Source organism: Zonotrichia leucophrys, chromosome 24 (genome assembly GCF_028769735.1).
Source record: "Zonotrichia leucophrys gambelii isolate GWCS_2022_RI chromosome 24, RI_Zleu_2.0, whole genome shotgun sequence".
Lineage (NCBI taxonomy): Eukaryota > Metazoa > Chordata > Aves > Passeriformes > Passerellidae > Zonotrichia > Zonotrichia leucophrys.
The window spans coordinates 4,398,126-4,410,544 of record NC_088193.1 but is presented as its reverse complement, the minus strand read 5'-3'; the positions used below and the strand labels follow the sequence as shown (position 1 = coordinate 4,410,544).

General features: G+C 45.5%; 1 protein-coding gene across 7 annotated transcripts in view; it reads left to right on the top strand.

The window, feature by feature from the left end:
* Nucleotides 1–12,419, top strand: part of LOC135457469 (beta-galactosidase-1-like protein 2) — a 38,359-nt gene that overhangs the window by 14,113 nt on the left and 11,827 nt on the right. For all 7 annotated transcript variants that reach the window (XM_064732076.1, XM_064732074.1, XM_064732073.1 and 4 more), the window contains 5 exons: nt 858–939; nt 5,635–5,699; nt 8,279–8,363; nt 8,924–9,061; nt 9,695–9,775. In XM_064732076.1, the coding sequence (XP_064588146.1) occupies nt 858–939; nt 5,635–5,699; nt 8,279–8,363; nt 8,924–9,061; nt 9,695–9,775 (451 nt within the window). The remainder of the gene's footprint in view (nt 1–857; nt 940–5,634; nt 5,700–8,278; nt 8,364–8,923; nt 9,062–9,694; nt 9,776–12,419) is intronic.

Below are 12,419 nucleotides of genomic sequence, written 5' to 3'. Positions count from 1 at the left end.
CTGAATTTTGCCTGAATCCAGCATTGTTCAGGTGTAAATTTGGGATGGGTTGATAAAGTCCCCAGCTTGTCCTGGCTCTGTCCTGGGTTTGTCTGTAGGCTCTGTGTTGCAAGGTTTCATGCCCAGCTCTGCTCTTAGTGCAGCCTGGGACAATAAACAAAGGATTTTATCACATTTCACAATTAGGAATTTAGACTGAAATGACTGAAGCCTTGTTCTCAGAGCTCCTGCAATGGAGGTGCAGTGAAATGAGTGGTTAATTAACTGATTTCCAGACATCACCACTGTTCTGTTCAGGAGCAGCTGCAAGAGAACAATCCTGATGGGAGGATCCTCGTGTGTGCAGGTGGATTTTAAACCTTGGAGTGCTGATTCCTCTGGAGCTGTAATATTGAGGAACCACTAAATTCTTTGATTTTTGAAAAACATTTGTGCCTGAGCTGTCCTGTGATGCTGTTCCTTGGAAAATCAGCTCTTCCCTCTTTCCAGCTCCCACTGTCAGGCAGTTGGGAAGCCTGAGCTGCTTTTCCTTCCCTCCTTCCACCTGAATAATTTTTTTGATGTAAGCAGTGAAGCTGTTTATTGCCTTGATCTCAGAAGGTATAATCCTGAAGCTGAATGCCTCAGTGAGAACCAATCCAGCTTTCTAAGACAAAATAAGATTTTCCTGTGGTCTTTAAGCTGGGAAAAGTAGGTAAGAAAGCTTCAGGAGGAATGGGAGATGTCACAAGGATAATATTTATTACAGGGCACTGCCAGTTGCAGGCTGTGCCCACAGAAGTGATGCTGTAGTGCTTTAATACCCTGAGAAATGCTAAATTCTGTTAACACAATGGCTTTTGGTTTTTTTAACCCAGGCCCTGTTAAACAGAGGGATTGTGGAGCTGCTGATGACCTCAGACAACAAGAATGGGCTGTCCTTTGGCTTGGTGAAAGGAGGTGAGTGCTTGTAGAGCTGAGGGAGGAACACAGGGCTTTACCTCACCCTCTGAGTGCTGTTTGTGGCAGGAGGGAGCCCTTGGCTGGATGGGGCAGCCAGGACAACCCCAAACCCCTCCCAGAAAGGTTTAGAATTATTTATTTTCCACATGAGGTGTAACACTCTGTGAAGGGTTGGGCATCTGTACTTCCCACTGAGTCAAGAGATGGCAGCACCCAGCATTTCTTACAAGGCTGAAAATGCTATTTCTTGCTTCATTTCAATAGATATTAAACAAGTTCCTCAGCAATTACTAACAGTAGTAACTTGTTCCTAAGGTAGATGCTTTGTAATTAAAAAGAGAAGGAATAAAGCTCCATTCAAACCTTGATTTTGAGTTTTACATTTAAGCAGTAGATTTAGCAATAGTTTGTGGGGCAGCATTATCTTCTCAGCAAGCTTATTTTGGGGTGTAAAACCTTAGGTGGGGAAAGGAGGGTGCCCATTATATAGAATGCAGAAGGATGCCCATTTTCCCTTTATAAAGTATAATTCTAATCAGTTTTTTAAATGTTGCTTAGCACCCTCCTCCTTTTTCCTGTGAAGAAATGGAGGTGTGGCTGCTTGAGTTTCACTGAGCCCTAAATCTGTTTGAGGCACTGATTCTCAGAATTTGGGGTAATTTCAGCTGGGATTTATTCTGTGCTTGGCCTCTGCTCTCTTCTGTGTTCCTGCCAATTGCCTGGGGTGTAACTGCTCCCCAAATTTAGGATTTGCAGGGTACAGCCTTTGAGTGCTCCTGTTATCACTCAGTCATTAATAATGTTAAATTTCCAATCTCAGGCGTGGAGATGATTAAAGGGAAAGACTTTCCCCTCCTTTTTTCCCCTCCTTTTGCTTTTCCATGTCAATATGAGAGGGATAAATTCATTTACTGAGTCATGGGCCTTCACCAGCATGGTGAAAAAATGCTTTGGATGTTTTTGGGTGTGCAGCAGTTTTCAGCTGTGACCACACAGAGTCACTGTGTGCCTGCCACAGAGCTGTCAGGAGGAGGAGAAAGGAGAAATCCCTGCCTTGGCCTCATCTCCTGAGGGAGGGAATGTTGGCAGCTCAGAGCTCCTCCTTGTTTGGAGTGTCCTGTTCTGCTGGCAGCTCTTTGATCCCAGTTTGCCTCTGGATGTCACAACAATCTGAGAGCCAGGATGTCACTGATCACAGAATCACAGAATTGAGAGAATTCATGGAATGGCCAGGTTGGAAGAGACCCTAAAGATCATCGAGTCCAACCCATCCCCAACACCTCAGCTAAACCCTGGCACCCAGTGCCACATCCAGGCTCTGTTAAACACACCCAGGGATGGCGACTCCACCACCTCCCCGGGAAGAACATTCCAGAACTTTATCACCTTTCTGTAAAAAACCTTTTCCCTGATATCCAGCCTGTATTTCCCTTGGTGCAGCTCGAGGCTGTGTGCTCTGGAGAAAGAGCCCAGCCCCAGCTGAGCACAGGCACCTTTCAGGAGCTGTGAGAGTGATGGGGGCAGCCCTGAGTCTCCTTTTCTCCAGGCTGAGCACCCCCAGCTCCCTCAGGGTTCCTCTCAGGGTTTGTGTTCCCAGCCCCTCTGGATGTGCTCAGTGTCCCAAGGTCCTGCCCAAGCTGAGGGCCCAGAGCTGGGCACAGCACTCTGGGTGTGCCCTCACCCCTGAGCTCAGTGTGGCCAAGGAAACACAAATATTGCTCCTCACACATGGAGAACCACTGAGGTGCCCCTCATCCATCCATCTCAGCCCTGTGAACAGCCCCCATCACCCAGGGGTGTCTGCAGGCTCAACCAGGCCGAGTCTCCTGAGTCTCCTTTTCTCCAGGCTGAGCACCCCCAGCTCCCTCAGGGTTCCTCACAGATGTGTGGGATAACCAGGGCTCCAAGTGAGGACCAGCAGGATGGTGAGGAAGGGGTTAAAGGAGAGGCACGAATCCCTCCCCATCCTTGGAAGTGTCCAAAGCCAGGCTGGGCATGGTTTGGATCCCTTGGGCTAGTGGGAGCTGTCCCTGCCCTTCCAGGGATGAGTTGAAGGTCTCTTCCTTGCCAATCCCACTCTGATTCCAAGATTCCCAAGCTGATGTGACCTGGTGAAGCCCTTCTGGGAACTGATGGGTGACAAAGCCTCTGCTGTCCCTCCAGACCATGGTGGGATACCTTGTGTGTGTAGGGGGAGGGACATCCCATGAGAAGGATAAACAAGGCTCTGGGGATGGTTCTCTTTTCCATGGGTGCTGTTAATCTGCATGAAGAGCAGAGCTGGGCATGTTCTCCTTCAGAAGTGCCAACTAACATATTACATCAGTGCTAAATCCACGCTTTATTTTGTTCTCCTTTCGTGTTTTCTGTGCTGAATTCTCCAGCTCAGCTCACTACACAGGTCAGCCTATTAAAATCAAGGTATAAATAGTGAGAAGTGAGCTTTTCCTTCTGTAAATATTCTGTTTGAAGTGCTCTGCCTGACACAACTGGGGCTGGGTTTGATAGCAGCTCTCTTGTTAGGAGTCAATTTTTAATGCTGAATCACATCATTGCTGCTGCAGAGTTTGTCTGGGGGGAAATATCAGCGTGACTGAGGGCTGGGAGATACAAAACTGGTTGAAATGTGTGCCAGGGACTGGGACACTGATCCCAGATTAGGGTCCTGTCCTGCAGGAGGTGATGCCACCCAGAATCACTGGGCTGGGAGATGTCAGAATCTCTGGTGCTCACAGTGACCCCAAGATGTGTTAGAAAGTCTCTGTTCCCAGCCTGGTGGTCAAAGGAGGAGTCAGAGCTCTTCATTTCTCGATCTCAAAGTTGTTTATTGTTCCTTATCTATAAAATTCTTTCTCCTGTCCAGCCAAGGTCCATTCAGTAGGACAGTCCAGGCACTCTGCCTGCCCCCAGGGTGGTGTCATCTTTTTATACTAAAAACTACATTTACAATTACTTTCCAGTACCCATCACCTATGTCAGACAGTGAGCTTCTACTCTAAACCAATCCAAAACTGCCACCATCACAGCAGAAGATGGAGGCCAAGAAGAAGAAGGAGAAAGGCTGGACATGCCCAGATCCCTCCATCTTGCCCCCTGAACCCCCATTCTATACACCCCAAAAATCTATTTATCACCCTGTGACAAACTAACTATTATTCTACTTAAACTTTCTTGACTTGTAATTCTCCATATAAGGTTGGTAATTGTTTTTTTCCAAGGGCTAAATCAAAGGCACAGGAGTCTTGGGCTCTGTGCCAAGGTCTCTGAGCCCCCTGGGCAGGGGCTGGAGCCCTCCAGGGCAGCCAGAGGGATTCCCTGGGTTCTGACAGGGAGAGACCTTCAAGATCATGGAGTCCAACCCAGCCCCAACCCCTCAACTCAACCCTGGCACCCAGTGCCACATCCAGGCTTTGTTAAACACACCCAGGGATGGCGACTCCACCACCTCCCCGGGCAGAACATTCCAGACTTTATCACCTTTCTGTAAAAAACCTTTTCCCTGATATCCAGCCTGTATTTCCCTTGGTGCAGCTCGAGGCTGTGTGCTCTGGAGAAAGAGCCCAGCCCCAGCTGAGCACAGGCACCTTTCAGGAGCTGTGAGAGTGATGGGGGCAGCCCTGAGTCTCCTTTTCTCCAGGCTGAGCACCCCCAGCTCCCTCAGGGGTTCCTCTCAGGGTTTGTGTTCCCAGCCCCTCTGGATGTGCAGGTATAGGTAAAAGATATAGATATATAAGATAACTTGAATGCAGGTCTTCCATCAGTCTCAAATTTATCTACCAGACAACATCACTGTCCAGCTCCCCCTGGATCCATTCAGGGCTTGCAGAGGGGCATGAACTGAAAGTGTGACCCAATCTGTAATTGATGCCATTGGCAAATTCAGAGCTCAGTGTCCCAAGGTCCTGCCCAGGCTGAGGGCCCAGAGCTGGGCACAGCACTCTGGGTGTGCCCTCACAGTGCCCAGTGCAGGGCACAGTGACCTCCCTGCTCCTGCTGGCCACACCATTCCTGACCCAGGCCAGCAGTTTGGCCTCCTTGGCCCTCAGAGCACTCTGCTGGCTCCTGTCCAGCTGCTGTCCCTCAGCCACACCATCCCAGTCTCTGGCATTGCAGGGGTTATTGTGGCCAAAATGCAGGATTGGGCACTTGGATTAAATAAACTTCATCTTGTTAGACTGAAGTTCCTGCAGAGCCTGAGGATGGGCAGAAGCCCAGAGAACCCTTCATTTGCAGCTCTCTGTGGCTCTCCTGTGCTGTGGCTGCTCTGTCAGCCCCACAGACATGACAGGCTGTGGGATATTGCCTGGGAAGGGATTCCTGCAGCTAAAGCCTGGGAGAGCACCGTGCCATCCACACAGGCCTTGGTAATAAATTTGCCTTTATGTGGTGCCTTTTAAGTGAGGATCTCCAAGAGCTTTACAGGCTCTAATTAGAGCTGGTGACACCCCAGGAGCTGCTCTGATCCTCTCTCTCTAATATCTGTGCACATTAGAGCTGAAAGATGGCCTGGGAGGATTCCACTCTGTGCTGTGGTTCTCTTGGATTCTGCACACCAGTGAAGGCTTTGGTGGGAGTTTCTGAGGAGGTTGTTTTGGGGGTTCAGGAGGTGTTGCAGTTCCCTCCTGCTGGCCTGAGGAGATGATGAGACATTTTGGATGAGTGTAAATTAACACATTTTTCCTTTCCCACTAGCACTGGCCACTGTTAACTTTCAGAAGCTGGAGCCTGGGCTGCTGAAATACCTGGACACAGTGCAGGTGAGCTGCAGAAACATTTTGCTCATCCATGTTTGCCAGCACTGGAAGTGAAGCTGACACTCTGTTTGGGATTTGTGTGTTGGTTTGGGGCTTCCTTCTCACGAGGCCAAATCCTCCTGGATTTAGGGAAGGAGGATTGAAGCTTCTCCTGCCAAAATTGTCCTTCCTGGAATGAGGGAAGGAGGATTTAAATATCCTGTTGTCCTTCTAAAAAGGATTTTCATCCAGCTGTGCCCTGTGTTAAGCTGGTAGGGGTTAGACTTGTTCAAGTGATACCCAGAGCATCCCAGTGCACAATTATCAAATCTCTCTCTTGAATTTCCATCATCTTTTTCCCAAACTCTTTCGCCCTGATGCTGTGGGTGCTCTTTGTCTGTGCACTTCCAGGGCCTCATTCAGATTGATGAGGTTTTACTGTGTCATTTGAGCATTTTTAACCCCTCTGTGCTATCAAAGGTTTGCCTCAGGGAGGGAATTCATTAATTAATGAACACTTGGTGTGAACAGTGCCCTGATTGTTCTGAGGGAGTGGCAGGTTTGGGGTTAATCAGATGTTATCTCTCTTTTTACCCCCTCTGTGCTCTTTCCCTGTGCTCTGCTGGCTGCAGAAGGAGGATGTGAGCAGCTGGGATCTGCCCCAGCCCTGATCAATTCTCTGCTCACCTCTTGGCTCTGGAGTGAGCCCTGCTGCCATGCTGCATGTTCAATCCTACAGATTGCATTTGTTTTCTGGCCCTCTGCTGGCTCTGCTGGAAATGCTTTCACCTCCTTTAGGTCTGCCAAAATTGCCCAAACCTTGCAAATGAGCACAAGGTGGCACCTTCCCCAGCTCCTCCTTTCCTCCTTTGCCACACCAATTATGAGATAGGAAGTGTTTGTAAGGGTTCTGAAGCTGTTTTATCTTTTCCTTGTTATGAGTTTTTGTTCCAGAATGTGATCAAATCCCTTCTTTGCCTGGTTCACTGGGGATGGATTGATTAAATGTATTTCCAGGGATGTTCAGATGATTACAAGCAGTTGTTTTCTCCTAATGAAACACGAGTTTCTTTAATGCCACTTACCTCAGCCAATTCCTGTGGCATTAAACAAAACCCCTGCCACAAAAGTGCCTGGAATTAAAGCCCAGGAGGCTGGAGGGGCAGCCAGGCTGAGCACACACTGCCCTGCCCATGCCATGGGGACAGGAGGGATCTGCAGGGCCTCAGGGAGCTGCCAGGCACTGACAAATGGGAAGCAATTGCTCTGTGTGCAGAGCCTTTAATGAAGACCTAATTCCTGCAAATTCTTCCCTGCCAGCACCATATGCAGCATTAAAAAGGCATTAAAGCAGCTCAGGTCTGCTGCTGTACCTTGGCAGGCTCTGGCTGCCCTGCACCTGCAAGCTCTCAGCTGCCAGTGGCGTGGCAGATAAGCAGACATTTATAAATGGGTGTTTTTAGCAAGAACTAAACACTGACAGTTGGTTTGTCCCTTTGCTCCAGCTCTGCCAAGCAGCAGCATCCAGCAGTGTTTGACAGCACCTGATTGTGTGCTCTGTGCTTTGTGAGTAGCACAAAGCTCTGCTTGTCTGTTCTGGGCATTGCTGGCCCACAGCTCCTTGTTCAGAGCTCCTCAGGTGCCTTTTGGGCTGTGCCAGTTGAGAAGAAAATACTCCTGTAAAACCATGGCACCATGCTGTCACCCTGTTCTTCTGAGCCTTCTGATGTTTGCATGCTTGTAATGGAGTTTCTCACACAGTTTTGTGTAAATAATTAAAAAAATTATTGTTTGTACATTCCTCTCTGGAGGAGAAGAAATTTGATGGACTGTTGGTTGTCCAGTGTCATTGGAGAGGTGACAATTTCATCCTCCAATCCACTGTCACTTTTGAAAATCTATAAATATTGGAGTCAGGAAATAAACTCCTCCTTCTCCTCCTTCTCCTTTTCTTCTCCTTCCTCCTTCTCTTTTCCCCTTCTCCCTCTCCCTTTCCTCCTTTTCTTCTCCTTTTCTTCTCCTTTTCTTCTCCTTTTCTTCTCCTTTTCTCCTCCTTTTCTCCTCCTTTTCTCCTCCTTTTCTCCTCCTTTTCTCCTCCTTTTCTCCTCCTTTTCTCCTCCTTTTCTCCTCCTTTTCTCCTCCTTTTCTCCTCCTTTTCTCCTCCTTTTCTCCTCCTTTTCTTCTCCTTTCTTTCTCTCTTCTCCTTCTCTTCTCCTCCTTCTCCTTCTCTTTCCCTTCTTTTTCTCTTCTCTTTCTCCTTCCTCTTCTTCCTCTTTCTCTCTCTTCTCCTTCTCTTCTCCTTCTCTTCTCCTTCTCTTCTCCTTCTCTTCTCCTTCTCTTCTCCTTCTCTTCTCCTTCTCTTCTCCTTTTCTTCTCCTTTTCTTCTCCTTTTCTTCTCCTTTTCTTCTCCTTTTCTTCTCCTTTTCTCCTCCTTTTCTCCTCCTTTTCTCCTCCTTTTCTCCTCCTTTTCTCCTCCTTTTTCCTCCTCCTCTTCCCTCTTCTCGTCCTACTCCTCCTCTTGTTTCAACAATGCTGCTGCAGAACAAAGGGGTGGCTGCAGGCCTGTCCTGGATCCATTTGAACTCTTGTTTTTCTCTTGACAGAAAGACCAGCCCAAGATGGTGATGGAGTACTGGACTGGCTGGTTTGATAACTGGGGAGGCCCTCACTATGTCTTTGATGCAGATGGTGAGCACCAAACGCTGTCCTTGTAGAACATTTTGTGGCGAATTTCAGCCCCTTGTGAGTGCAGCACCCTCTCCAGGTTAAAAGCTCATTTGGAAGGCTACTCCTAAAAAAAAAAATACAAACCCTCAGGGCATGTAAAGAGCAGGGAAAGCAGAGCTACACAGGACTGGTTTAACAACTTTCATCTTCCTGCAATTGTCTGTGTAATTGGGTCATTAGTCTGGCTGGGGAGTCTTTGTAACTCTTCTTCTTAAAAGCAAAATTCCTGCTGGAGGCCTCTTGCTTTACCCCTTTTTCACCTGGAGAAGAGGATTAAATATTAAATACATTCAAATAATTCAGATAATTCAGATTATTATTAGTATTAGTATTATTAGTATTATACATAGATTTAGCATTTAAATGCATCAGTAGATTTGCTGCCCCTTCCTGAGGGCAAAATGCAAATCACAACACAAATCACTGTGACTGCCCAGGAATGGCTGATTTGAATTCCTGCCCCAGATTTGTGCCTGTGGCCTCCCTGGCACTGCAAAAAATCTCTTTTTTTTCCTTTGCAGAGATGGTGAATACTGTAGAAAGCATCCTCAAAACAGGAGCATCCATCAACCTCTACATGTTCCATGGAGGCACCAACTTTGGTTTCATGAGCGGGGCTCTGGACGCTGATGAGTACAAGTCAGATGTCACCAGTTATGGTGAGTTTGGTTTGCCTGTGCAGCTCTGCCTGCCCTGGCCTGGGACAGTCACCAGCCACGCTCAGGAGTGATCAGCACAACCACTTTGTCCTGAGGGATGAGGTAGAACACAGCTCAGAAGTAAATTCCTGTCTAAAATGGAGTTTACATGAATGATTCCAATTCCCAGCCATTCCAGGAAGTGGGGGATTCCCTTATTCTGAATTTTAAACTGAGCTGTCACAGATTATTAACTGACATCTCCTTTTTCTAGGGAGAGATGATGATCCAAAACCCCATTTTTTAAATTTTACCAAGTCAAATTTTACCATAAATCTCTTTTCATCCCAACAGCCCATGGTTAAAATAGTTAATTGTTGACTTTATCCTGTGTGAAATTCTGGATATGTGCAAATTAGATCTCTGAAAGTGTGAATGGCTCTTCTCTAATTTAAGGAATTTTGTGGCTGTTTAGTGATGTTCACTCAGATTAAAGTGTACAGATTTCCATGCTGCAGACAATGCCATGAAAATTGTGCCTGGGGCTTTTATTTCTTTCATGAAGCCATCCCAGAGCAGCTTGATGCTTTTTTTTTATGATTTTTTTTTTTTTTTTATGTTTTTAAAACACATGCTGCTGTTCTGCTTTTCCAGATTATGATGCTGTGCTGACAGAGGCTGGGGACTACACATCCAAATTCTTCAAGCTGAGACAACTCTTCAGCATGGTCATTGGTAATCAGCAACCCAGGAGTCACAGCACTGAATTATTGACACTGGAATGGTTGGGAATTATTGAAACTGGAATGGTTGGGAATTATTGAAACTGGGGATGGTTGGGAATTATTGAAATTGGGGATGAATTGGGAATTATTGAAACTGGAATGGTTGGGGATTATTGAAACTGGGGATGGTTGGGAATTATTGAAACTGGAATGGTTGGGAATTATTGAAACTGGGGATGGTTGGGAATTATTGAAACTGGAATGGTTGGGAATTATTGAAACTGGAATGGTTGGGAATTATTGAAACTGGAATGGTTGGGAATTATTGAAACTGGGGATGGTTGGGAATTATTGAAACTGGGGATGGTTGGGAATTATTGAAACTGGAATGGTTGGGAATTATTGAAACTGGGGATGGTTGGGAATTATTGAAACTGGGGATGGTTGGGAATTATTGAAACTGGAATTGTTGGGAATTATTGAAACTGGAATGGTTGGGAATTATTGAAACTGGAATGGTTGGGAATTACTGAAACTGGAATAGTTGGGAATTACTGAAACTGGGATGGTTGGGAATTATTGAAACTGGAATGGTTGGGAATTATTGAAACTGGGGATGGATTGGGAATTATTGTAACTGGGGATGGTTGGGAATTATTGAAACTGGAATGGTTGGGGATTATTGAAACTGGAATGGTTGGGAATTATTGAAACTGGAATGGTTGGGAATTATTGAAACTGGAATGATTGAGAATTATTGAAACTGGGGATGGTTGGGGATTATTGAAACTGGAATGGTTGGAAATTACTGAAACTGGAATGGTTGGGGATTATTGAAACTGGGGATGGTTGGGAATTATTGAAACTGGAATGGTTGGGAATTATTGAAACTGGGGATGGTTGGGAATTATTGAAACTGGCACTTCTGGAGCTCTGATTGCTTGGGAATTATTGAAACTAGGGATGGATTAGGAATTAATTGAAACTGGCCCTTCTTGGGCTCTTCTTGGGAATTTTTGACATTGGCCTTTCTGGGACTCTGCTTTGTTGAAAATTTTTGAAACTGGGGATGGATTGGGAATTATTGAAATTGGGGATAGATAGGAAATTATTGAAACTGACCCTTCTGGGGTTGTCCTTGGATGGGAATTACTGAAATTGGAGATGGATTGGGAATTACTGAAACTGGAGATGGATTGGGAATTACTGAAACTGGGGATGGATTGGGAATTACTGAAACTGGGGATGGATTGGGAATTACTGAAACTGGAATGGTTGGGAATTATTGAAACTGGGAATGGTTGGGAATTATTGAAACTGGAATGGTTGGGAATTATTGAAACTGGGGATGGTTGGGAATTATTGAAACTGGAATGGTTGGGAATTATTGAAACTGGGGATGATTGGGAATTATTGAAACTGGAATGATTGGGAATCATTGAAATTGGAATGGTTGGGAATTATTGAAACTGGAATGGTTGGGAATTATTGAAACTGGAATAGTTGGGAATTACTGAAACTGGGGATGGTTGGGAATTATTGAAACTGGAATGATTGGGAATTATTGAAACTGGGGATGGTTGGGAATTATTGAAACTGGAATGGTTGGGAATTATTGAAACTGGAATGGTTGGGAATTATTGAAACTGGGGATGAATTGGGAATTATTGAAACTGGAGATGGTTGGGAATTATTGAAACTGGGGATGGGTTGGGAATTACTGAAACTGGAATGGTTGGGGATTATTGAAACTGGAGTGGTTGGGAATTATTGAAACTGGGGATGATTGGGAATTATTGTAACTGGGGATGGTTGGGAATTATTGAAACTGGAATGGTTGGGAATTATTGAAACTGGGGATGGTTGGGAATTATTGAAACTGGAATGGTTGGGAATTATTGAAACTGGAATGGTTGGGAATTATTGAAACTGGAATGGTTGGGAATTATTGAAACTGGAATGGTTGGGGATTATTGAAACTGGGGATGGTTGGGAATTATTGAAACTGGAATGATTGGGAATTATTGAAACTGGAATGGTTGGGAATTATTGAAACTGGGGATGGTTGGGAATTATTGAAACTGGGGATGGTTGGGAATTATTGAAACTGGGGATGGTTGGGAATTATTGAAACTGGAATGATTGGGAATTATTGAAACTGGGGATGGTTGGGAATTATTGAAACTGGAATGGTTGGGAATTATTGAAACTGGGGATGGTTGGGAATTATTGAAACTGGAATGATTGGGAATTATTGAAACTGGGGATGGTTGGGAATTATTGAAACTGGAATGGTTGGGAATTATTGAAACTGGGGATGGTTGGGAATTATTGAAACTGGAATTGTTGGGAATTATGGAAACTGGGGATGGTTGGGAATTATTGAAACTGGAATGATTGGGAATTACTGAAACTGGAGATGGATTGAGAGTTACTGAAACTGGGGATGGATTGGGAATTATTGAAACTGGGGATGGATTGGGAATTATTGAAATTGGGGATAGATAGGAAATTATTGAAACTGACCCTTCTGGGGTTGTCCTTGGATGGGAATTACTGAAATTGGAGATGGATTGGGAATTACTGAAACTGGAGATGGATTGGGAATTACTGAAACTGGGGATGGATTGGGAATTACTGAAACTGGGGATGGA